Here is a 25,946-nt window from a genome sequence, read left to right as displayed (position 1 = left end):
CATCATTCTCAGCAAACTATCACAAGAACAGAAAACCAAACACTGCATGTTCTCACTCATAGGTGGGAATTGAAAAATGAGATCACTTAGACACAGGAAGGAGATCACACACCGGGACCTGTCGTGGGCTGGGGGCTGGGGGAGGGATACCATTAGGAGATATACCTAATGTAAATGACGAGTTAATGGGTGCAGCACACCAACATGGCACATGTATACAAATGTAACAAACCTGCACATTGTGCACATGTACCCTGGAACTTAAAGTGTAATAAAACAAAAATAAGAAAATAAAATGAAGAAAACTAATTTAAGAGATTTATATATGGAAGTGTTATTAGATCCTCAAATTTTGGTATAATTAAATTGAATATTTTTATTTATATCTCCAAAGCAGTGAAATTAATCTGTCTTGATAAATAATTGATTATTTAATTACGTATGCCAGAACTTCTCACTGTCTGCCACAGTGAGGAGGAGTCCAATTAAAATAACATCACCAGCAATGCTGAAACTATGCAGAACATAGTTTAATCTTCCTTTCAAGGCTTTTGGAATCACTTAAGACTTTATGTGTAGTCACCATTATGAATATCCATTATTTCAGTGTCTCAGATTGGGATATAGATTGGCAAGAAGAGACCATATCCACCCCTCCCACTCACACACCCAGTTTAGATGTAAAGTTCTAATCTACGTAGTAATGTTTTGTGGAAAGGTAACAATGCAAAGTGGCCATTCAGAGTAAAAGCCAGAGCTGCACGTATATCAGCACAGCTTCCCAGAGCCCTGGAGTGCCAAATGGGGGCACAGAGTTGCCAGTGACACCCTCCATTATCTTAATTTTATGCTCTATTGCAACTCTTACTTAATTGGGCCTTGTGTCACTATTTAGGAAAAATAAACATGGACACTCTTTACCCTAACAGGAAAAGATAGCCATGTTTCCTTGTTCGTGATCTAAACTTGCCAAACCAAGAAGCAGAGTCAGTACCTAATGTCCTGGGAAGTCAAGTTGTACACAGGCTGCTTTTGACTAATGAAGTGTTATTGTGTGGGAGAGTTTGGTTGGAGGATCATAACTATAAATACGTTTTCATTGACTTACCACTGAATTGTGAAGATGTATGTTTATTGGTCAGTATATAATTCCAGTTACAAAATTGCTAATCGATGTGAAAGAAACAAACGTGTTCTTTACTGTTGAGAAGCCTATTCAATATGGCAGACTACTGCTGCGGTTTAAAACATGTTCTCCCTCTATTTGTGTTGAAAAAGGTCACTTTTTCCTTTCTTTCTTTTGGATACTGTTACTACTGACTCAGGATTTTTATTTATTTGATCTTTTACGATCAGTTATAACCATTCTTATGATGCATGGATCGTCCCAGATCTGCCCACAAGAGTCTGACTCAGCCCTTGTCAGGGATCCCTCAGCTGTGGGCATCCCCTTGCTTTCTGTTACAAAATTTCCATTCTCATCTTGTGCTTTGCCTGCTTCTGACTTGCATTCGGGGTTCGTTTTGATAAGGAATTTTATTTAACCACGAAGATCTGAGACCAGAGGTCTTCGTTGCAGCCGAGAGATCATTATTTCTAAGCCTTGGAAAGCGGATAGAGCTTCGGGAAAGTGTGCGAGTGTTTTAGCCATGAGTTCCTGTTGATGTTTCCAAGTCAAAGTTAACATTACAGGTTTTTCTTCTTAACCTTTAGGTCTTATAATTGTATCTCATTTTCTCTCACATGGAAAATCTTTGTTTTGTCCCACAATATGTATAAAGTTGTTTCCAAATTACATTACCAATATTTTTGCCAATAGTAAAGGAGGTGGATGGAGTTAAATATTACTTTAGTTTGCAGGGAGTTTTTTTTTTTTTTTATGTCCTTAGAATATATCCCACTAAGCATGTGGTTTTTTTTTTTTTTTTTTTTGCATTTTTTATTTCCATAGGTTTTGGGGGAACAGGTGTATCTGGTTACATGTGTAAGTTCTTTAGTTGTGATTTGTGAGATTTTGGTGCACCCAACACCTGAGCAGTATACATTGAACTCAATTTGTAGTCTTTTATCCCTCACCCCCTTCCCACCCTTTCCTCTTGATTCCCCAAAGTCCATTGTGTCATTCTTACGCCTTTGCATCCTCACAGCTTATCTCTCACTTATGAGTGAGAACATACGATGTTTGGATTGCCATTTCTGAGTTACTTCACTTAGAATAATAGTCTCCAATCCCACCCAGGTTGCTGCAAAAGCTATTAATTCATTCCTTTTTATGACTGAGTAGTATCCATTGTGTGTGTGTGTGTATCACAGTTTCTTTATCCACTTGTTGATTGACGGGCATTTGGCATTTGGGTTGGTTCCACATTTTTGCAATTGCAAATTGTGCTGCCATAAACATGACTGTGTAAGTATCTTTTTCATATAATGAATTCTTTCCCTCTGGATAGATACCCAGTAGTGAGATTGTTGGATCAAATGATAGTTCTACTTTTGGACCTTGAAGGAATCTCTATACTGTTTTCCATAGTGGTTTTACTAGTCTGCATACCCACCAGCAGTGTAGAAATATTCTCTCTTCACTGCATCCAGGCCAACATCTATTTGTTTTTGTTTTTGTTTTTTTAAACAAAATGGTAAATACTACAACTGACACCACAGAAATACAAAAGATCATTCAAGGCTACTATGAACACTGTTATGCACATATACTAGAAAACCTAGAGGCGATGGATAAATTCCTGGAAAGATAAAATCCTCCTAGCTTAAATCAGGAAGAATTAGATACCCTGAACAGACCAAAAATAACAAGCGGTGAGACTGAAATAGTAATTTAAAAAAATTACCAACAAAGAAAGTCCAGGATCAGAATACCGGACATTCAAACAAGCATTGATACCAATTGTATCGACACTATTCTACAAGATAGAGAAAGAGGGAATCCTCCCTAAATCATTCTATGAAACCAGTATCACTCTAATACCAAAACCAGGAAAGGACATAACTGAAAAATAAAACTACGGACCAATATCCTTGATGAAAATACATCAAAAAATTTTAACAAAATTCTATCTAACCAAAACCAGCAACCTATCTAAAAGATAATCCACCATGATCAAGTGGGTTTCATACTAGCGATACAGGAATGGTTTTACTTATGCAAGTCAATAAATGTGATACACCACAAACAAAATTAAAAAACAAAAATCACATGATCATCTCAATAGATGCAGAAAAAGCATTGGACAAAATTCAGCATCCCTTTATGATTAAAACCCTCAGCAGCAAAACTTGCATGCAAGGGACATACCTCAATGTAATAAAAGCCATCTATGACAAACCCACAGCCAACATAATGCTGAATGGGGAAAAGTTGAAAGCATTCCCTCTGAGAAGTGGTCCTTTTTAAAAATACTTTAAATTTAGTTTTGAACATGTAGAAAGAACATTAACGTGATTCAGAAGTCAAGCTATATAAAAAAGGTATACTCAGAGAAGTCTCACATCTTATTCTTACCTTTTTCCCTTTTCCCACCTGTTGTTTTTAACCCGTTTTTATTAGTTTCTAGTTTATTCTTCTGGTGTTTCTTTTTGCAAAAATAAGCTCACGTGTACATGCATATTTGTGTGGGTGAATTTGTGTGTGATGTGTGTATTCCTCATCCTTTCTTATTCTAAATATGCTGTTCTCTGCTTTGCTTTTTTCACTTAATGTATCCTGAAGAGTACTCCCTATCAGTAGGTAGAGATCCTCGTTAAAAATTTAAAAAAGCAAAAGTTAACAAATAATACTCTGTGCGGATGTATCATAATTTATTCAACCAGTTCCCTATTAATGCTCTTTTGGGTTTCTAATAAACATATTTGGTTATTTTTAAAGTAACCTAGTGTTTTAAAATGTTTAAACTGTTTATTTGTAAACTCTCTATTCGGGCCTATGATCCCAGCTTTGCATACCCCTTAAGCCTCATTTCATACCACTGTCCCCTGGCTCCCTACCCCTCTCATGGCTTCCAGCTCAGATATGACTTCCTCAGAGAAACTGTTCCTTACCTCTCTGTTTAATTCAGTTTCTTTCAAGTCACTAATATGTCAGGCTGTTTATTTTTTTATTAGCCACTATAAATAATCTGATATTACTTTGTTGCCTTCATTTAGGCAGTGTCATTTAGTGAATAAGAGTTTGGGCTGTATGCTAAATGCCCTGATTTGGAATCCCGGTTATGTGACAGTGGGCACATTAACCTAGCATTCTCTGCCTCAGTTTCTTCATCTAAAAATGGGTATAGTATTAATATTTTCCTAATAGTGGGCTGTGAGAAATGAATGATTGATAAATATAAACACTTAGGTAGTTATTTTTACATACTAAGTGTAAAATAAATGCTGGCTGTATCCATATTACTATTTAATCATTCATTGTCTGCCATCAGTAAGCTCTGTGACAGCAAGGACCTTGTCTCTCCTGTTCCCCATCGTAATCTCATGACTTAGAGCAGTTCCTAAGTTATGGTAGGCAGTTACACATTTGTTGCTAAATGATTAATAGTTAATAGTCACTTTCTATTCCTTTGAAACATTCTTAGAAATATGTTACTTAAAGAATGCTTTGTTATATACATCATACGCAGTTACCAAATTTGACAGTTATTTTCATCAAATTCGGCATCAAAATATAAATGCCTACTGTTAACATGTATTTTGGAAGTTCTGGACAAAATCTGAAACAGAAATCAGAAGCTTTTACTATCAGACAAAAGCTAGAATGGCCATATTTACTTTGACACAGTTACATATCCACGAAATTCAAAAGAATCAAGTAATATCCTTCTAAAATTATTGAGAGTTTAGTAAATGATCAGATGTAAGCTATACATTAAGAAATTGTTTTCTGAGAATAGAGAACTCAGAAGTAAGATTGCACGCCTATAACCATCTGATCTTCAACAAACCTGACAAAAACAAGTAACAGGGAAAGTATACCCTATTTAATAAATGGTGCTGGGAGAACTGGCTAACCATATACAGAAAATTGAAACTGGACCCCTTCCTTACACCTTATACAAAAATCAATTCAAGATGGATTAAAGACTTAAATGTAAAACCCAAAATTATAAAAACCCTAGAAGAAAATCTGGGCAATACCATTCAGGACATAGGTACGGGCAAAGATTTCATGACGAAAACATCAAAAGCAATTACAACAAAAGCAAAAATTGACAAATGGGATCTCATTAAGCTAAAGAGATTCAGTACAGCAAAAGAAACTATCATCAGAGTGAACAGTCTACATAATGGAAGAAAATGTTTGCAATCTATCCATATGACAAAGATCTAATATCCAGAGTCTACAGGGAACTTAAGTTTACAAGAAAAAAAAAAAAAACCCATTAAAAAGTGGGCAAAGGACATGAACAGACACTTGTCAAAAGAAGACATTCATCCCGCCAACAAACATCACTGATCATTAGAGAAATAGAAATCAAAACCACAATGAGATACCATCTCATGCCAGTCAGAATGGAGATTATTAAAAAGTCAAGAAACAACAGATGCTGGCAAGGTTGCAGAGAAAAGCGAACACTTTTACACTGTTGGTGGGAATGTAAATTAGTTCAACCATTGTGGAAGACAGTGTGGCAGTTCCTCAAAGATCTGGAAGCAGAAATACCATTTGACCCAGCAATCCCATTACTGGGTGTATACCCAAACACATATAAATCTTTCTATTTTAAAGACACGTGCACCCATATGTTCAATGCAGCACTGTTCACAATAGCAAAGACATGGAATCAACTCAAACACTCATCAATGATAGACTAGATTTAAAAAAAAGGGGTACACATACATCATTTTATGCAGCTATAAAAGGAACAAGATTATGTCCTTTGCAAGGACATGTTTGGGGGTAGAAGTCATTATCCCCAACAAACAAAGGCAGGAACAGAAAACCAAACACTGCATGTTCTCACTTATAAGTGGGAGCTGAACAATGAGAACACATAGATGCATGGCGGGAACAACACGCAGTAGGGCTTGTCGAGTTAGTTAGGGGGAGGGAGAGCATCAGGAAGAATAGTTAATGGATGCTGGGCTTAATACTTAGGTGATTGGATGATCTGTGCAGCAAACCATCATGGCACATGTTTACCTATGTAACAAACTTGCACATCCTGCACATATACTCCAGAACATAAAAGTTGAAGAAAAAAAATTGTTTTCCAGCATACTAGTAATAACTAGTGAAGGGCATAATTGAAGCAAGGTATTATTCTACTAAAGCAGAAAAAAAATTAAGTTACCTAGCAATATTCCTAATAAGAAATATGTGGAATGAGTCCTTTATGAGGAAAATGAGAAACATCTTTTGAGAGATAATAACAGATTTAGAAAAATTATGAGATACGCTTTCCATGTAGAAATATTGAATATTACAGAAATTAAAATTCTTCCAAATTATTATATAATGTAAAATTGTTGCAAACCAAACTTACTAGTTTTCTGGGGATCTTGTCAAAATTATTTTAAAGTTGGTATGGAAGATGTTTAAAAATGAACATGGCCGGGCGCGGTGGCTCAAGCCTGTAATCCCAGCACTTTGGGAGGCCGAGACGGGCGGATCACGAGGTCAGGAGATCAAGAACATCCTGGCTAACACAGTGAAACCCCGTCTCTACTAAAAAATACAAAAAACTAGCCAGGTGAGGTGGCGGGCACCTGTAGTCCCAGCTACTTGGGAGGCTGAAGCAGGAGAATGGCGTAAACCCGGGAGGCGGAGCTTGCAGTGAGCTGCGATCTGGCCACTCTGCACTCCAGCCTGGGCAACAGAGCGAGACTCCGTCTCAAAAAAAAAAAAAAAAAGAACATAAATGGTTTGATGACCACTCTGTAACAAAGATTCATTACACACAATCTGCTAGCAACTAGAGGAGAATAATTACACCAGCCTGTAACTTTTAATATAGTAATATTATATGTGACAAACTTCTGAAGTTAACCTCTATACTATAAATGCCTCATTAGTAGAAAAGTGAGCATGTAGTTTAATTTTACTGTGAGGAATCTCAGATACAACAGAGGTTATAATTTACTCAGAGTTTCAGAGCATGCATGTCAGAGATAGCATCAACATTATATTGAGATTGCAAGTAAGTTTTAACAGGTGTTATAGAAAAGGATAAATGTTTTGCATTTAATCTGTGTTATGGTCTAGGATGACGGCTTTGCTGTACTTTGTCCAAGACTTTTACTGGTTTTAGCCTGGGAAGTTCCATGTCTCAGGAAACTTGTCAGTCATGGACTGACCAGGATGGTTGGTCACCTTGTGTAGTCTATAAAAAAAGAACTAATGTCTGTAAATAATGTTTTCCGTAGAATGAAAAGAAATGGATGGCAGATGTCTAATCTTGTGTAGAATAGCCCATCTAGTGTTCTATCTAGGCCATAAGTTACTCTAGGCACACAAGGTTCCCTCAGGAGTCCTCATCTGTTCGGGAATGTTAAGGTTTGGATTCATTCACAACTGTATAGTAGGGGAGGAGCAAAGCAGGATGGCCAAATAAAGGGCTTCACTGATTGTTTTCCCTTCAGGAGTACCAAATTTCACAACTCTACACACATGAAAAAACACCCCCATAGGAACCAAAAATCAGATGAGCACTCATAGTACCTGGTTTTACCTTCCTATTGCTGAAAGAAGCACTAGAGAGGGTAGGAAAAACCAGTCTTAAATCACCTTCGCCACCCCCTACCCTGTCCCCCGGTAGTGGCCCTGTGGCACAGAGAGAGAATCTGTGCTCTCTCTTCAGGGAGAACTGAGGGATTTTGAGACTTTATCTTGAACTCACTGCTGCCCTGTCACAGTGGAAAGCAAAACCAGGTTGAACTTAGATGATGCCCATCCGTGGAGGGAGCATTTAGACAGCCTTAGATAGAGGGGAAATCTCCTATCCCAGCGGTCAGAACTCAGCTGCAACTAGCCTCACCACTGCAAGCTAAAGTGCTCTGGGGCCTTGAATAAATTTGAAAAGCAGTCTAGGCTGCAAGGACTGCAACTCCTAGGCAAGTCTTAATGCTGAACTGGGCCCAGAGCCAATGGACTTGAGAGACCAGTGACCTACTGAGACACCAACCAGGGTGGCTAAGGGAGTGCTTGTGCCATCTCTCCCCTTACCCTAGGCAGGACAGTTTGTGACTCCAAAACAGATCCCTTCTTTCTGCTTGGGAAGAGTAGAAGGAAGATTAAAGAGGACTTTGTCTTGCATCTTGGATACCAGCTCAGCCGTGGTAGGAAAGGGCACTGGTGAGAATTGTGAGGCCCCCATTCCAGGCCCTAGCTCCTGGACCACATTCCTAGATATACCTGGGGCCAGAAGGGAACCCACTGCCTTCAAGGGAAGGACTGTCTTAGCAGGCCCCATCATCACCTGCAGACTAAAAAGCCCTTGGACCCTGAATAACCAGCAGTGATACCTGGGTAGTATGCCATGGGCCAAGGGTGAGACTCTGAGGTAAGCTGGCTTCAAGTGAAACCCAGCTCGTTCCTAGCTGTGGTGACTATGGTGAAAGACTCCTTCTGCTTGGGAAAAGTAAAGGGGACTTTGTCTTACACCTTAGGTACCAGCTTGGCCACAGTGGGATAGAGCACCCTGCAGACTCTTGGGGACTCTGATTCTAGGCCTTGGCGCTTGGTCAGCATTTCTGGACCTGCCCTGGGCCAGAGGGGAGCCCACTGCCGTGAAGGATGAGTTCCAGGCCGGGCAGCATTAGCCACAAGCTGACAAGAGCTTTTGGGCCTTGAGTGAACATCAGTGGTAACGTGGCAGTACTCCCTGTGGGCTTGTAGTGGTGGCCATGGGGTGGGGCTCCTCTGCCTGTGGAAAGGGGAGGGAAGAGTAGGAAGGACTGCGTCTTGTGGTTTCAGTGCCAGCTCAGCTGCAATATAGTAGAACAACAGGTAGATTTCTGAAGTTTTTGACGGCAGTCGCTGGCTCCTGGACAGCATCTCTGGACCCGCCTAGGGCCTGGGGGAACTCACCGCCTTGAAAGGAATGACACAGCTGGACTGGCTTTACCACTTGCTGATTATACAGTCCTAGGTCCTTGAACAAACACAGGCAGTAGCCAGGTACCAGCCAGGTACCAGTTACAGTGGGCTTTGGGCAAGACCCAGTGCTATATTGGCTTTGGGTTTGACCCAGTGCAGTCCTGGTGGTGGTGGCCACGGGTTCTTGTTTCACCCCAGCTCCAGGTAGCTTATCACAGAGACAGAGAGAGACTTTGTTTGGGAGAAAGTAAGAGAAGAAAACAAAAGTCTCTGCCTGGTAATCCAGAGAATGCTTCTGGATCTTATCGAAGACCACCAAGGCATTACCTGTACAAATTTGCAAAAACTACAGCATTATTGAATTGGGGTGTCCACTAATTCAGATACAGCTTGTATTGTGATGCAGATCACAACACTCAACTTCTTTTGAATACCTGGAAAGCTTTCCTAAGAAGGACAGGTACAAACAAGCCCAGACTGTGAAGAGTACAATAAATACCTGACTCTTCAGTGCTCAGACACTGACAAACATCCACAAGCATCAAGACCATCCAGGAAAACATGACCTCACCAAATGAAGTAAATAAGGTACCAGGCACCAACCCTAGAGGTGTGTGACCTTTCAGACAGAGAATTTGAAATAGTCATTTTGATGAAACTCAGAGAAATTCAAGATAACACAGAGAAGGAAGTCAGAATTCTATAAGTTTAAGAGGTTGAAATAATTAAGAAGAATCTAGCAAAAGTTCTGGAGTTCAAAAATGCAGTTGATGTACTGAAGATATATCAGAATCTGTTAATAGCAGAATTGATCAAGTGGAAGATTAGTGAGCTTGAAGACAGGCTGAAAATACACAAAGGAGACAAAAGAAAAAAGAATGAAGCATGCCCCTGCCTATAAGATCTAGAAAATAGTCTTAATTGGGCATATCTAAGTTACTGGCCTTAAAGAGGAGGTAGAGAAAGAGATAGGGGTAGAAAGTTTATTGTTCAAAGAGATGGTAACAGAGAATTCCCAAAATGAAAGATACCGCTATCCAAACACAAGAAGTTTACAAAACACTAAACAGATTTAACCCAGAAAAGACTACCTCAAGACATTTTAATAATCAAACTCCCAAAGGTCAAGAATAAAGAAAGGATACTAATAGCAGGAAGAAGAAAGAACATACAATGGAGCTCCAGTATATCTGGCAGCACACTTTTCAGTGGACACTTTAAGAGAGAATGAGTGGCGTGACATATTTACAGTGCTAAAGGAAAAAAACTTTACCCTAGAGTAGTATATCTGGTGAAAATACCCTTCAAACATGAAGAGAAGTAAACACTTTCCCAGACAAATAAAAGCTGAGGAATTTCATCAACACCAGACCTGTCCTACAAGAAATACTAAAGGGAATACTTCAGTTGGAAAGAAAGCGACATTAATGAACAATAAGAAATTATATGAAGATACAAAACTCACTGCTAATAGTAAGTACATAGACATGGAATATTATAACTGTGGTGTGTAAACTGCTCTTAAGTAGAAGACTAAATGATGAACCAATAAAAAATAATAGCTAGAACAACCTTTCAAGATGTAGACAGTATAATAAGATATAAATAGAAAAAACAAAAAGTTAAAAAGCAAAGGATGAAGTTAAAGCATACAGTCTGTTAGTTTTCTTTTTGCTTGTTTGTCTATGCAGTGTTGTTATCTGCTTAAAAATGGGTCATAAGATAGTATTCGCAAGCCTCATTATAACCTCAAATCCGAAAGCATACAATGCATACACTAAAAGTAGAAAGCTAGAAATTATATCATACCACCAGAGAAAATCACCTTTACTAAAAGGAAGACAGGAAGGAAGGAAAGAAGGAAAAGAAGACCACAAAACTACCAGGAAGCAAATAACAAAATGGTTGGAGGAAGTCTGAACTTACCAATAATATCAAAAGTAAATGGACTAAACTCTTCAATAAAAGACATAGAGTGGCTGGATGGATGAAAAAACAAGACCCAATGACCTGTTGCCTATAGGAAACACACTTCATCTATAAAGATATACAGAGACTGAAAAGAAAGGGATGGAAAAAGATATTCCATGTCAATGGAAACCAAAAAAGAGCAGGAGTAGCTATACTTATATGAGACAAAATAGATTTCAAGACAAAAACTGTAAGAAGAGACAAAGAACGTCACTATATGATAATAAAGGGGTCAATTTAGCCAAAAGATGTAACAACTGTAAATATATATGCACCCAACACTAGAGCACCCAGAAATATCAAGCAAATATTGTTAGAGCTAAAGAGAGAGAGATCCCAATACAATAATAGCTGGAGACTTCAGCATCCCACTTTCAGCATTGTACAGATCTTACAGACAGAAAATCAACATAGGACCTAATGTGTACTACAGACTAAATAGACCTAATAAATATTTACAGGACATTTCATCCAACAGCTGCAGTATACATATTCTTCTCCTCAACATGTGGATTATTCTCAAGGATAGCCCATATGTTAGGTCACACAAATCTAAAAGTATTCTAAAAAAAAAGAAAAAACATTGAAATGATATCAAGCATCTCTGGCCACAACAGACTAAAATTAGAAATCAGTAACAAGGAATTTTGGAAACTGTACAAACACATGGAAATTAAACAGTATACTCCTGAAAGACGGTGAGTCAATGAAGAGATTAAGAAGGAAATTGAAAAAATTTCTTGAAACAAATGATTATAGAAACAACATATCAAAACCTAGGTGATATAATAAAAGCTGTACTAAAAGGGAAATGTATAGCTATAAGTACCTACATGGGAAACAAGAAAAACACCCTAGCAATGTATTTTAAAGAACTAGAAAAAGCAAGAATAAACCAAACCCAAATTAGTAGAAGAAAAAGCAATAATAAAAGATCAGAGCAGATACAAGTGAAATTGAAAAGAAAACACCAAAGATCAACAAAAGAAAAATTTGGTTTTTTGAAAAGTTAAACAAAATTGACAAACCTTTAGCTAGACTAAGGAAAAAAAAAAAGAAGACCCAAATAAAATCAGATATGAAATAGGAAACATTGCAACTGACACTGCAGAAATTCAAGGGATCGTTAGTGGCTATTATGAGCAACTATATGCCAGTAAATTGGAAAATCTAGAATAAGTGGTAAACTCCTAGACACATTCAGCCTACCAAGATCAAACCATGAAGAAATCCAAAACCTGAACAGACCAATAACAAATAATGAGATAAAAATTATAATAAAAAGTCTCCCAGCAAAGAAAAGCCCAGGACTCAATGGCTTAACTGCTGAATTTTACCAAACATTTAATCAAAGAAGAACAACTACCAATTCTGCTGTATTCAGAAAATAGAGGAGAGAATACTTCCAAACTGATTCTACAGAGCCAGTATTACACTGATACAAAACCAATGACACATCAAAAAAAGAAAACTACATGCCAATATCACTGATGAATATTGATGCAAAAAAAATCTCAAAATACTAGCAAACCAAATTCAACAACACATTAGCAAGGTCATTCATCATGGCCAAGTGGGATTTATCCCAGGGATGCAGGGATAGTTCAACATACACAAATCAATACATGCGATACATCATATCAACAGAGTGAAGCACAATACCATATGAGCATTTCAATTAATGCTGAAAAAGCATTTGATAAAAATTCAACATCCCTTCTTGATAAAATCCCTCAAAAAATAGGTATAGAAGGAACATGTTTCAGCATAATAAAAGCCATATACTACAGACCCATAGCTAGCATCCTACTGAATGAGGAAAATCTGAAAGTCTGTTAAGATCAGGAACATGACAGTGATGCCCACTTTTACCACTCTTCTTTAACATGGTATTGGAAATTCTGGCTAGAGCAATCAGAAAAGAGAAAGAAATAAAGAGCACTCAAACTGAAGAAGAAGAAACCAAATTATCCTTGTTTGCAGGTGACATAATCTTATATTTGGAGATCCTAAATACTCCACCAAAAAACTATTTGAACTGATAAATTCAGTAAAGTTGCAGAATACAAAATTAACATGAAAAAATCAGTAGCATTTCTGTATCCCAACAGTGAACAATCTGAAAAAGAAATCAAGAAAGCAATGCCATTTATAATAGCTGCAAATAAAATAAAATACCTAAGAATTAACCAAAGAAGTGTAAGATCTTTATGATGAAAATTGTAAAACACTGATGCAAGAAATGGAAGAGAACACAAATAAATGGAAAGGTATTCCACGTTCATGGATTGGGAGAGTCGATATTGTTGAAAATGTCCTTATTACCCAAACCAAACTACAGATTTAGTGCAATTCCTATCAAAATACCAATGACACACTTCACAGGAATAGAAAAAAATATAGTAATATTTATATGGAACTAAATAATAGCCATAGCAATCCTAAGCTAAAAGAACAAAACTGGAGGGATCACATTACCTGACTTCAAATTATATTGCAGAGTTATAATAACCAAAACAGCATGACATAAAAACAGACACATGAACCAGGGGAACAAAATAGAGAACCCAGAAACAAATCCACACACCTATAGTGAACTCATTTTTATCAAAGGTGCCAAGAGCATACACTAGGGAAATAACAGTCTCTTCAATAAATGGTGCTGGGAAAACTGGATATCCATGTGCAGAAGAATGAAACTAGACCCCTCTTTCTCACCTTGTACAAAAATTAAGTCCAAATGGATTGAAGACTTAAATCTAAGACCTCAAATTATAAAACTACTAAAAAAAATTGGGAAAAATCTCCAGGAAAATTAGAGGGGCAAAGATTTCTTGAGTAATACCAGACAAGCATAGGCAACCAAGGCAAAAATGGACAATGGGATCACATCAAGTTTAAAAGCTGCACAACAAAAGAAACAATCAGTAAAGTGAAAAGACAACCCACAGAATGGGAGAAAATATTTGCAAACTACCCATCTGACAAAGGATTAATAACCAGAATATATAAGGAGCTCAAACAACTCAAAGGAAAATAATAATTTGATTAACAAATGGGCAAAAGATCAGAATAGCCATTTCTTAAAAGAAGACATACAAATGGCGAGCAGGTTTATAAAAGATGCTGAACATCATTGATCATCAGAGAAATGCAAATTAAAACTACAATGAGATGTTATCTCACCCTAGTTAAAATGGTTTTTATCCAAAAGACAGGCAGTAACAAATGTGGAGAAAAGGGAACCCTTTTATGCTGTCAGTGGGAATGTAAATTAACACAGCCACTATAGAGAACAGTTTGAGGTCCTCAAAAACCTAAAAATAGAGCTATTATACAATACAGCAATCCTACTGCTGGGTATATACCCAAAAGAAAGGAAATTCGTATATAGAAGAGATATCTGCACTCCCATGTTTGTTGTATCCCTGCTCACAATAGCCAAGATTTGTAAGCAGCCTAAGTGTTCATCAGCAGATGAATGGATAAAGAAAATGTGATACGTATACACAATGGGGCAGTATTCAGCCATAAAAAAATAATGAGATTCAGTCATTTGCAACAACATGGATGGAACTGGGCGTCATTATATTAAGTGAAATAAGCCAAGCACAGAAAGATAAACTTTGCACATTCTCACTTATTTGTGGGATCTGAAAATCCAAACAATTGAAATTATGGAGACAGAGAGTAGAAGGATGGTTACCAGAGGCCAGAAAGGGTAATAAGCCGATGTTGGGGGGGAAATAGGGATGGTTAACGGGGACAAAAAATAGAAAGAATGAGTAAGACCTAGCATTTGATAGCACAACAGGCTGACTACAGTCAAAAATAATTTAAACGTACATTAAAAAATAACTAAAATACTCTAATTAGATTGTTTGCAACACAAAGGATAAGTGCTTGAGGGGATGGATACCCCATTTACCCTGGTGTGATTATTACACATTGCATGTTTGTATCAAAATACGTACCCATAAATATATATACCTACTGTGTACCCACGAAAATTTTAAAAATGTATAATAGGCCTCAGTAAGACTCTCAGTAATCACCTGCAACTTAGTAGGTGGAGTGAGGCATCCAGCTTCGTCTTCTATTTAACAACTAATCTTTGAGCTCATGATATTGTTGTATGTTGACTTTTAGCGTAATTATCCCTATAAGCTGCACTTCTCAGCAAAAGTGATTTTTAAGGGGTTTGTTCACTTTCCGTTTTTTTCAGTTGTCTTTCTAATGTATCAGTCAGTGGAAATATTTTTTCAAATATTAATTTACTCACCTTTTTCCTTGATCTATAAAGGATTTAAGATGATGTACTTAGTATATTATAGATGAATGTTAATGGAAGATCTGATGCTTGTGTGGGTGTGTGTTTTGTATGTATCTAGCCATTAGGTTGACACAAGTGTGTTCTGTGTCATTATGGGATTGTCCTCTTTGCAAAATGAGAGTTTTCTTTTTTCAGTTATTTTCAACAGATTACAAGTACTATGAAAATTTCTAACCATCAAGTAAAATAATTTAAAAGTTGACTAGAAATGCAAACCACTTTTACACCATTTTAAGTCTTACTTATTATAAAGATCTCCAAAGCATTATATTCAGTAAAACTCAGGTTCCTCTTGTAATCCTGTAACATCCTTAAGTATGCATTGGGAAGATGACTGGTTTACCAAGCTTGATTCAAACATCATGGGTTACAACACTTAAATTTGCTTACAGTCTCATAAGGTAAGGTGGTGAGAAGATATCGGGGGAACCAGCCCCGAGTATTTTAATGTAGGTTCTTTTCTATTTTCCCTAAGTGTTGGCCAGTCTGAGAAACAAAGGGAAAGAGTACAAAAGAGAGAAATTTTAAAGCTGGGTGTCCAGGGGAGACATCACTTGTCGGCAGGTTCTGTGATGCCCCCGAGCCGCAAAACCGGCAGGTTTTTATTAGCAGTTTTCAAAGGGGAGGGAGTTTACGAATAGGATGTGGTCACAGAGGTCACAGAGATAGGTCACAGAGATCACATGCTTCACAAGACAGTAAAATATCACAAGGCAAATGGGGGCGGAGTGAGATCAGAGGACCAAGGCAAAATTAGAATTGCTGATGAAGTTTCATGTCCCGCTGCGCACGCATTGTCATTGATAAACATCTTAACAGGAAACAGGGTTCAAGAACAGAGAACTGGTCTGACTAAAATTTGAAACAGGAATTTCCTAATCCTAGTAAGCCTGGGGGTGCTGCAGGAGACCAGGGCGTATTTCATCCCTTATCTACAACTGCATAAAAGACAGACAGTCCCGGAGCGCCATTTTAGAGACCTCCTGCTGGGACTGCATTCTCTTTCCCAGGGCTGTTCCTTGTTGAGAAAAAGAATTCAGTGATATTTCTCCCATTTGCTTTTGCAAGAAGAGAAATATGTCTTTGTTCTGCCCAGCCCCTCAGGCGGTCAGGCCTTATGGTTATCTCCCTTGTTCCCTGAAAATTGCAGTTATCCTGTTCTTTTTGGATACCCAGATTTCATATTGTTCATACACACATGTTTTACAAACAATTAGTGCAGTTAACACAGTCATCACAGGGTCCTGAGGCGACATACATCCTCAGTTTATGAAGATGGTGGGATTAAGAGATTAAAGACAGGCATAGGAAACCACAAGAGTAGTGATTGGGGAAGTGATAAATGTCCATGAAATCTTCACAATTTATTTTCAGAGATTGCAGTAAAGACAAGCGTAAGAAATTATAGAAGTATTAATTTGGGGAACTAATAAATGTCCATGAAACCTTCAAAATTTATGTTCTTCTGCTATGGCTTCAGCTGGTCCTTCCGTTCAGGGTCCCTGACTTCCCACAACAAGAAGAAAGTACAAAACTATGATGTTATTTATAGCACAACTCTTAGCTAAACTTCTGTTGAAATTTCCTAAAGATTATAAAGTATGTTTATAATAGATTATTTTGCCGTCAGCCTCTTGAGATATGCTTCTTTTTATGCTAAGTAAAATGTAACCTCTTGCCACAACTCAGATCTTTTCTCTTTATTGATTTCTAGTGTCTAAAAAGCACGGCAAGCTCATTACGTTCTTACGAACATTCATGAAGTCTCGTCCAACAAAACAGAAGCTCAAGCAGCGGGGAATCTTGAAAGAGAGAGTGTTTGGTTGTGACCTGGGGGAGCACCTTCTAAATTCTGGTTTTGAAGGTAAAAATAAAATGTGCAAGCTTATACTTTCAGTTTCTGACCTCTCCATATTGGTTCTCTATGACTAATTATGGAGTAGATTTAGGCAAATGATAACTGTTTCATTCCAGTTCAATGCATGTATTAAGCTTTCTCAGGTACTCAGTTCTGGGTGGAGCTGAGAATGAAAAGTCTACGAATGCACTTTGGCATCAGAAATGCTCATGTTCTGTTCCAGAAGAGTAGGACATTCACACGAAATATATTACAATCACCCTATTGTTTTGCCTTACTTTCTGTTTCTCCCTAGATAGCTTCTTCAGCCAGTTTTGCCACCCACATTTTATCCTAAAATATTTATCTAATTCTTCTTATGGACAAAAAGCTGTCATAGTTTTGAGACATAAAATGCCAAAATCAATCTTCCAATTTTTTTGTTTTTAAAGAGACAGGGCCTTGCTTTGTCGCCTAAGCTGGAGTGCAGTGGCATGATCATAGCTGACTGCAGCTTTGAATTCCTGGGCTCAGGCAATCCTCCCAGAGTAACTGGGACTACAGGCATGTGCCAGTATACACCTGGCTCATTTTTATTTTTCATTTTATTTTTTGTAGATAATCTGTATTTTATTTTTTGTAGGAATCTATATTCCTTTCTTTATAAATTATGAATCAAGAATTTAGTTGTTGGATGGTGGGATGGATAGGAGGGAAAGAAAAAAAGGAGTTTTCCTTTTATATTTTAAAATAGCACTTTCCTCCAGCATCTCCTTCAGAAATGCCAGAAGATGAAGGCAGGATCTACCTATGATGTTGTTAAACACCAGAAATAGGTGATTGTGAAATTCCAAATTAGTATGGGAAATACCCATTGTGCCTTTTGAGAAGACCATTAGTGAAAAACAATGGTAAAGTAATATTAATAATACTGAGTTGATAGTATCAAGTTCAAATTAAGGTCTTACTCGTTGTTAAAGGAATATCAGTGGACTTAGGAATTTAATGCAAACTGTACCGTGTTTCTTGAGAGAGTAGACAAAATGTTATTTCAAACAGATGTTATTCCCAAATTAATACCAACTTAATGCAGATCCCTAGAAAACAAAAACAAAAGAAAAAACCCCTGAGGATTACTTTTGCAGCTAAATGCACATGGAAAACTCAACCAGTGACAATGTCAAAGAAAAAAATCAGTGATAGGATGGGAGTTTTACTAGTGTTACTGTATATTAAAACAATATTCAAAACTAGAACAGCAGAGTTTTCACTGTGTGTGGTAGCGCATGCCTGCAATCCCAGCACTTTGGGTGTCTGAGGCAGGCAGATAGCTTGAGCCTAGGAGTTCGACATGGCAAGACCTGGTCTCTACGAAAAATATAAAAACTAGCCAGCGTAGTAGTACATAGCTGTAATCCCAGTTACTTGAGAGGCTGAGGTGGGAGAACACCTGAGATTGGGAGGCAGGGGTTGCAGTAAGCTGATTTCACGCCACTGCACTCCAGCCTGGGTGACAGAGCAAGACCTTGTCTCCAAAAAAAAAAAAAAAAATTTTTTTTTAAAGGCAGAATTTTGTGCAGAGAATGAAATGTGAGTGAAACAGCTTAGAGTGTTCAGAAATAGTTGTTACTATACGTAAGGATCCATTGTGAAAAAAGTATGGTTTTAGAACCATGTCACATGGAAGAGCTATTTATAATACATATTGAGATAATTAAAAAGCAGTTTTGAAAAAAATTCACACTTCATCATACTGAAAATAAACTTCAAAAGTATAAGTTAACCATTTTAAACTTATAAAATTGCCAATGTGAACTGATTTTGTTTTGAGATAAAATAAATAGCTTTCTCAAATTTAAACAAAAAACATAAAGAGATGCTTAAATATATATATATATATACTTTTCATATAATGAAAAATAACAATGTAGAGGGAGAGGTACCATAGACCAGGAAATATAATCATTTTTTGAATATGATGAAATGCTACTATTATAGTGTATGAGAATATCATTTCAGATTTTTTAGAAGATTAAAGTTCCTGAGTAAAAGAATGGAGAAAAGATACAAACATTACGCAGAAAAATGTTTATCCTTATTTGTAATCATGGAAATATATCTTTAGGCAATTTTGAAATACCATTTTACTTTGGCAAATATTAAAATAACAAAGCTATTTTTCTAAATTATGATATCCAGTGCCATAAATATAGCAGTGATTTTTACCATTAGGTTCAGAATCGTTGGTTTCAGGAAGTTGTGAGTTAGCACTACCTTTTTGGAAAACATTTAACATTTCATAGCAAGACACTTTATAGTGTTCCTTTCATCTAAGGAATCCATCCTTAGGGACTTATCTTAATGTTATAATTAAATAGAAATAAAAGTGTTCATCATAGCATAATGTATGAGAACAAAGAAAATGAAATACCCAACTTTGGGAGAATGTTCTTTTTTGAAATGGGGTTTCACTCTATCATCCAGACTGGAGTGCAGTGGCACAATCTCAGCTCACTGCAACCTCTGCCTCCTGGGCGCAAGCTGTCCTCCTGCCTCAGCTTCCTGAATAGCTGGGACTATAGGCATGCACCACCACACCCAGCTAATTTTTGTACTTTTTTTTGTAGAGGTGGGATTTTGCCATGTTGGCCAGGCTGATCTCGAACTCCTGGACTCAAGCGACCCACCCACCTCGGCCTCCCAAAATGCTGGGATTACAAGCATGAGCCACCACACCCATACAAGGGAATGTTCTATAAATGCTGAAGCTATTAAAAATTTTAAGTTTGGGCTGGGTGAGATGGCTTATGCCTGTTATCCTAGTATTTTGGGAGGCCAAGTTAGGAGGATCGCTGGAGGCCGGGAGTTTACACCAGCCTGGGCAGCATAGCAAAACCCCATTTATACAGAAAAAAAAAACAAAGCTAGCTGTGCATGGTGACACATACCCATACTCTTAGCTAGTTCAGAGGCTGAGGTCAGGGGATTGCTGGACCCCAGGAGTTGGAGACTACAGTAAGCTATCATCCTGCCACTGCGCTCCAGCCTGGGCAACAGGGCAAAACCCTGTCTCTAAATAAATAAATCAAATAAGTTTGAATACAATGTAGGAACCTGAAAAATATTATCTATAAATAGTAGATACAACTTTTGAAAGTGGATACTTAGGTGATATGAAAAGTGAATATAATTATAGTAAAGTATTAGAGAATATTGTTTAGATTTTTTTTTCTTAGTTGTCTTGCTTTTTCAATTAAAAAAATTAGAGGAATATTGGAAATGAATTTAATAATTCATTAATCCCTCTTTGCCAAGTTAAACTCAAATGACTAGAAAAAAATTAACTTGTGGCATTAAAGTGTAATTGAAATTCAGTAAACCTTAGGAGCCAGAAACCTCGAAGACCGAGGTCAGATATATTATACTTGGCATATTAAAATAATTTCCTGTTTCATCAGGGTTGGTAATAAATGAATGAATATTCATAAGAAGGATATTTATTTGAATATTCAAATGAAGCCTAAATTAGCAGGAGAAGGGAAACCTTTGAAGTTTATTAACTAAAATTTTAATTAGGAAATAAAGCTTTTTTAATAACCAAGTGATTTAGTAGTTTGTCTTTCATTTAATGAATATGTGAGGAATTTCAGTTTTTTCGGATTTTAAGACTTCATAGGGGGCTGGGTGTGGTGGCTCATGCCTGTAATCTTAGCTTTTTGGGAAGCCAAGATGGTAAGAGCACCTGAGCCTAGGAGTTTGAGACCAGCCTGGGAAACATGGCATGTTTAATGCCATGTAACATGTTAAACCTTGCTTAGATGTGATCATTAATATGAAAAAGAGTCCTGGCGTGGTGGCTCACTCCTGTAATCCCAGCACTTTGGGAGGCCGAGACAGACAGATCACCTGAGGTCAGGAGTTCAAGACCATCCTGGCCAATATGGTGAAATCCTGTCTCTACTAAAAATAACAAAAATTGGGCAGGCGTGGTGGCATATGCCTGTAATCCTAGCTACTCAGGAGGCTGAGGCAGGAGAATTGCTTGAACCTGGGAGGTGGAGGTTGCAGTGAGCCAAGATCTCACCATCACGTTTGGGTGACAAGAGCAAGACTCCATCTCAAAAAAAAAGAAAAAGAAATTGCAAGAGAGTTTTCCAATTTGTCCTGCCATGCTCATTAGCTTTCAAATATCAATTCAATTTTAGTTGTACTTAGAAGTTTCAGTTATGTTTCCCTTCTTCATAAGGTTGATAGGGGAGGACGGAGGCTATTATATCACTTCTTTCTGAAAAGTAGCAGGTTAAACTACAGTATTCATCTTTTGCCTAATTATGATAAAAGCTGTTTGAGTGGAACAGTATCATTGATTTTTTTTTTGTAGAGACACTGTCTTTACAAAAAAATTTTTTAAATTAGCTGAGCATGGTGGCACGTGCCTGTGGTTCCAGCTACTTGAGAGGTTGAGGTGGGAGGATCTCATGAGCCCAGGAGGTCCAGGATGCAGTGAGCCATGATCACACCATGGCACTCCAGCCTAGGCAACAGAATGAGACCCTATCTCAAAAAAAAAAAAAAAAAAAGACTTCATATGTATTGTCACATGGCCTATAACCACAGTTACACCATATGTGTGTATATATTTACACATACATATAGAGAGAGAGGGAGAGACTATTGTAAAGTCTAAAACAATTAGAATTGAGTGTGTATTTTAAACTCTAAAATAATTAGAATAAAATGAAGAAAAAATGATTATATACATAATTGTGAGGAGAGATGAGACACATACAGTGTATATAATATTGGTATGTATCATATAATTGTCTTTCTCAAAGTTTAGACTTTAACATAGTGTCTTTACCCTAAACAAAATTAACCTTGCACTAGATTTTTCTGAGAAGGAAGCTCATATCAAAATTACATTTTATGTGCTTGCTTTGACAGCACATATACTAAAATTTGAACAATACAGAGATAAGCGTGACCCCTGCACAAAAATGACACACAAATTAGTGAAGCATTCCATATAAAATAAAAATTGTTTAAAAATTGTGTTTTGGTAAGTGGTTAATTCTCTGAATATTTCCTAGTGAAAAATCAGCTTTATAGAGAGATTATCCTATTATACTTTCTGAACTTCTGAGTACCTCTCTGTTGGAGCAAGTGACAAACTTGACCTGTGTCTTCTGTTCAAAGTGTTGTAAGAAGTCACATAGGAACCTGACAAGGCCATTGCCTTTTTATTCTTTTATGTGTGGTCCCTGGTGCTCAATCAGGATTCAGGATAATCATACAGCGTTTTAGCTATCACAAAGCAGTGTTTATAATTGAGTTTATTAAACATTATATCACAGTTATTTGTGGAACTGATTGTTTAAAAATCTGCCCACAAAAAAAAGAAATAAACAAAAATCTGCGTACATAGTACCTGTTTTGAGCATAGATTATACTAATATGTCATTTACTTTGGCATCCTTTTGTTTTATTTTGTTTTGTTTTGTTTTGTCATGGAGTTTTGCTCTTGTTGCCCAGGCTGGAGTGCAATGGCACAATCTCGGCTCACTGCAACCTCTGCCTCCCAGGTTCAAGCGATTCTCCTGCCTCAGCCTCCTGAGTAGCTGGGATTACAAGCGCCCACCACCATGCCTAGCTAATTTTTTTTTTTTTTCTGTATTTTTTGGTAGAGACAGGGTTTCACCATATTGGCCAGGCTGGTCTTGAACTCCTGACCTCAGGTGTTCCACCTGTCTCAGCCCCCAAAGTGCTGGGATTACAGGCATGAGCCCCTGCCCCCAGCCTACTTTGGCATCCCTAACTATAGCTTTAAAATGTTTTTGTTGTTGTTGTTGTTGTGACGTTAATGTCTTTTTCTGGTATCATTGATTTTTTTTATAAGACTTAGTTTTTGTGGTTTTTTTTGCTGTGCATATTTAAAACTGAATTTCGTTGAAAATTTGAATTGAGATCACTAAAACAAAATAGTGAGAGGTTTATATAAAACTAGGTAACATTATGTTTGGTACAAAATATTACAAATATTTTGAAACCCTCGGAGAGGACTCTCTGTTGCCTGAGCATATTTCTGTGTTGTAGTATATGCACAAAATTTTAGATCAGAGAAACGTAGGAAAAGGCAAGGGTCAAATAACCCCAGAAATTAATCCTTTAGGTAGTCATATTAGGTAGAATCATGATGCACATTCTAATAAGTAACACTGTACTCGTGTCCCTTTAGCCTGGAAACCACTTCCCTGAAACTGAAACTGAGCTTTTTCATCTGTATCTGTAATGCTTTCATGATGCCTGGAAAATAGAAGAGATTTGATAAATACATGATTGATGAGTGAGTGAGCGAGTGGATGAATGAAGAGAAAAGAGCCAAAACGAAAGCAAAACTGTCAAGAAAACAAAATCAAAGATCAATTCTTGTCATGCTTAGTTCTCACTTCTTTTAGCTATATTCCAGTTTTAAGGGTCATCGATTTTAATTTAAATATATACTTCTTATTCTGTGGTCATATGATGATATGTTTAAAACTAAGAATGTAAAATCAAAGTAAATCAGAAGTGTATTATGTGGAGAATGTGGGAATGATTCTGAAAATCGTACCGTCTTTTGGAGGAAGCATTTTGGAGGTTTCTAATGTTATATTTTGGCTGGGTCATTATTTGGTGTGCATTTGGCTGGTTTGTTAGATGGTTTGGGGGTAGCTAGCAAAGTGCCTTTTTTTAAAACTAGGATTTTTTTTACAAAACATCATATATTGGATTCTTATACTGCTTTCCTACTCTTTCGTACAAAAATAAAACAGATCTTTTCTCCTTTTTTCTTCAGACATTGTTTTTCAGTTTCTGCTCTCCTTTCTTCAAGATTCAAGTTTATGCTTTTCTTTCATTTTGCCACCCATTTATATTAAATGACTCATTTGTCTCCCTTAAGCTTATAAGTAATAGTTATGTAATTTTATTTATTAAGTTCATTATGTGATTGTTGTGTAGACATTCAGTCCTTCTACTCAGGGAACACAAAATATAAGAAAACGATTCAGATGCTTGCTATGAAGTATTACGAGTGTAGATACTTGGTCATATTATCAGGAAAAGACCTCTAATTCTCCATATTTTCAACATTTTCCTACTTATTTGGAAGAATAAACAGGTATGAATCTAATAACATATAGATATACACATCCAATGAAAATTACCAGTGCTTTTTTTTAAATAACTGGTAGCTTATTTTTATGAAAAATTTATATGTGCTGGGAGAGCCTGATAATATGGAAATAAAATACTGTGCTCTGAAGGGTTTTTCTCGAAGACAAACCTTCTGTGTACCTGGGTGAATTAGCATGCTAATTTGGAGCATATATGATGAGAAGCATCTTTTCAGTGCTTTACAGGAAAGAATTTTAACTATTTTCCTAAGAATGATGCTAATTATCCCAGTAATCTCTAAATATACCCTTTGAAGCAGGTGACTGAAATTTTCTAGCCTCAAATTTTATTATTCCACTTCCAGTTTTTAAAATTGAAACCTAAGACACCAAGGTTATCATTGGTGGGACAGTGTTAGAAATAGAACCCAAGCTTTTATAAAGATACTATATATTTTGCATATCATTTTGACACAAAGGTTGCTTCTAATGTCAATTAAATCCACAAGAAGTACCCAGCAATTCTACCTGCCCTTCATCTTTACTACATAAACATAACCTTTTCTTGTTACTGAAAGTCTTGAATATGTTTAGAGGCAGAAAGCATATAGTTGAAAATGTATTCATGTGAACAAGTTCCATATGAAAACTAAGGTTCCTTCCCAGCTAACTTGACCAGATAATGACTATTTCAGGCTCTCGGGGCACTGGTAAATTAATTCACTTGCTAATTTTACACATTGTGTCAGGACAGTGTTCCTGAGTTTTAAATACACAAAGATGAATGATGCATGGTTTTGCTCCTGAAGAACCTGCAGTCAGAAAAGGGTAATAATTGTATAAACAAATAAATGATAATTTGAAATATTGTTCTATGAGCATATGGAACACAGTGCTCAGCCACCTCTACTGGTGGATATTCAGTGAAGGCTCGCTTAAAAGTGAGAGTTTAGGCCCGGCGTGGTGGCTCACACCTGTCATCCCAGTACTTTGGGAGTCCAAGGCGGGCGGATCACGAGGTCAGGAGATCGAGACCATCCTGGCTCACATGGTGAAACCCCGTCTCTACTAAAAAATACAAAAAAAAAAATTAACCGAAAAAAAAAATTAACCGGGCGAGGTGGCGGGCACCTGTAGTCCCAGCTACTCGGGAGGCTGAGGTAGGAGAATGTCATGAACCCGGGAGGCGGAGCTTGCAGTGAGCCGAGATCCGGCCACTGCACTCCAGCCTGAGCGACAGAGCGAGACTCCATCTCAAAAAATAAAAATAAAACTAAAGAGTGATAGTTTAGCTGGATTTTGAACAATAGACAAGAATTTTCTATATGAAGAGGGTTGTGGGAGAGAGTCCAGCTAGAGGAAATTGTTTTGTGAAGAAGGCATAGGATGATTGGTTTGTATGGCAAAAGGTAACACTTCACTTGGCCTAGAGTTGCACACCATGGAATACTGTGCAGCCATGAAAAAGGATGAGTCCATGTCCTTTGCAGGGACGTGGGTGAAGCTGGAAGCCATCATTCTCAGCAAACTGTCACAAGAACAGAAAACCAAACACCACATCTTCTCACTCGTAAGTGGGAGTTGAACAATGAGAACACATGGACA

The 25,946-nt window shown here is 37.3% G+C and overlaps 1 protein-coding gene across 1 annotated transcript in view; it reads left to right on the top strand.

Annotated features, from left to right (window-relative positions):
* ARHGAP32 (Rho GTPase activating protein 32) overlaps nucleotides 1-25,946 on the top strand; it is a 217,265-nt gene that overhangs the window by 165,574 nt on the left and 25,745 nt on the right. The window contains exon 11 of the mRNA XM_011934672.1: nucleotides 17,065-17,214. Coding sequence (XP_011790062.1) covers nucleotides 17,065-17,214 — 150 coding nt within the window. The remainder of the gene's footprint in view (nucleotides 1-17,064; nucleotides 17,215-25,946) is intronic.

This window comes from Colobus angolensis, unplaced genomic scaffold, assembly GCF_000951035.1.
Source record: "Colobus angolensis palliatus isolate OR3802 unplaced genomic scaffold, Cang.pa_1.0 Scaffold137, whole genome shotgun sequence".
Lineage (NCBI taxonomy): Eukaryota > Metazoa > Chordata > Mammalia > Primates > Cercopithecidae > Colobus > Colobus angolensis.
Note: the sequence above shows the minus strand (reverse complement) of the source record. Positions and strands in the feature narration are given on the sequence as shown.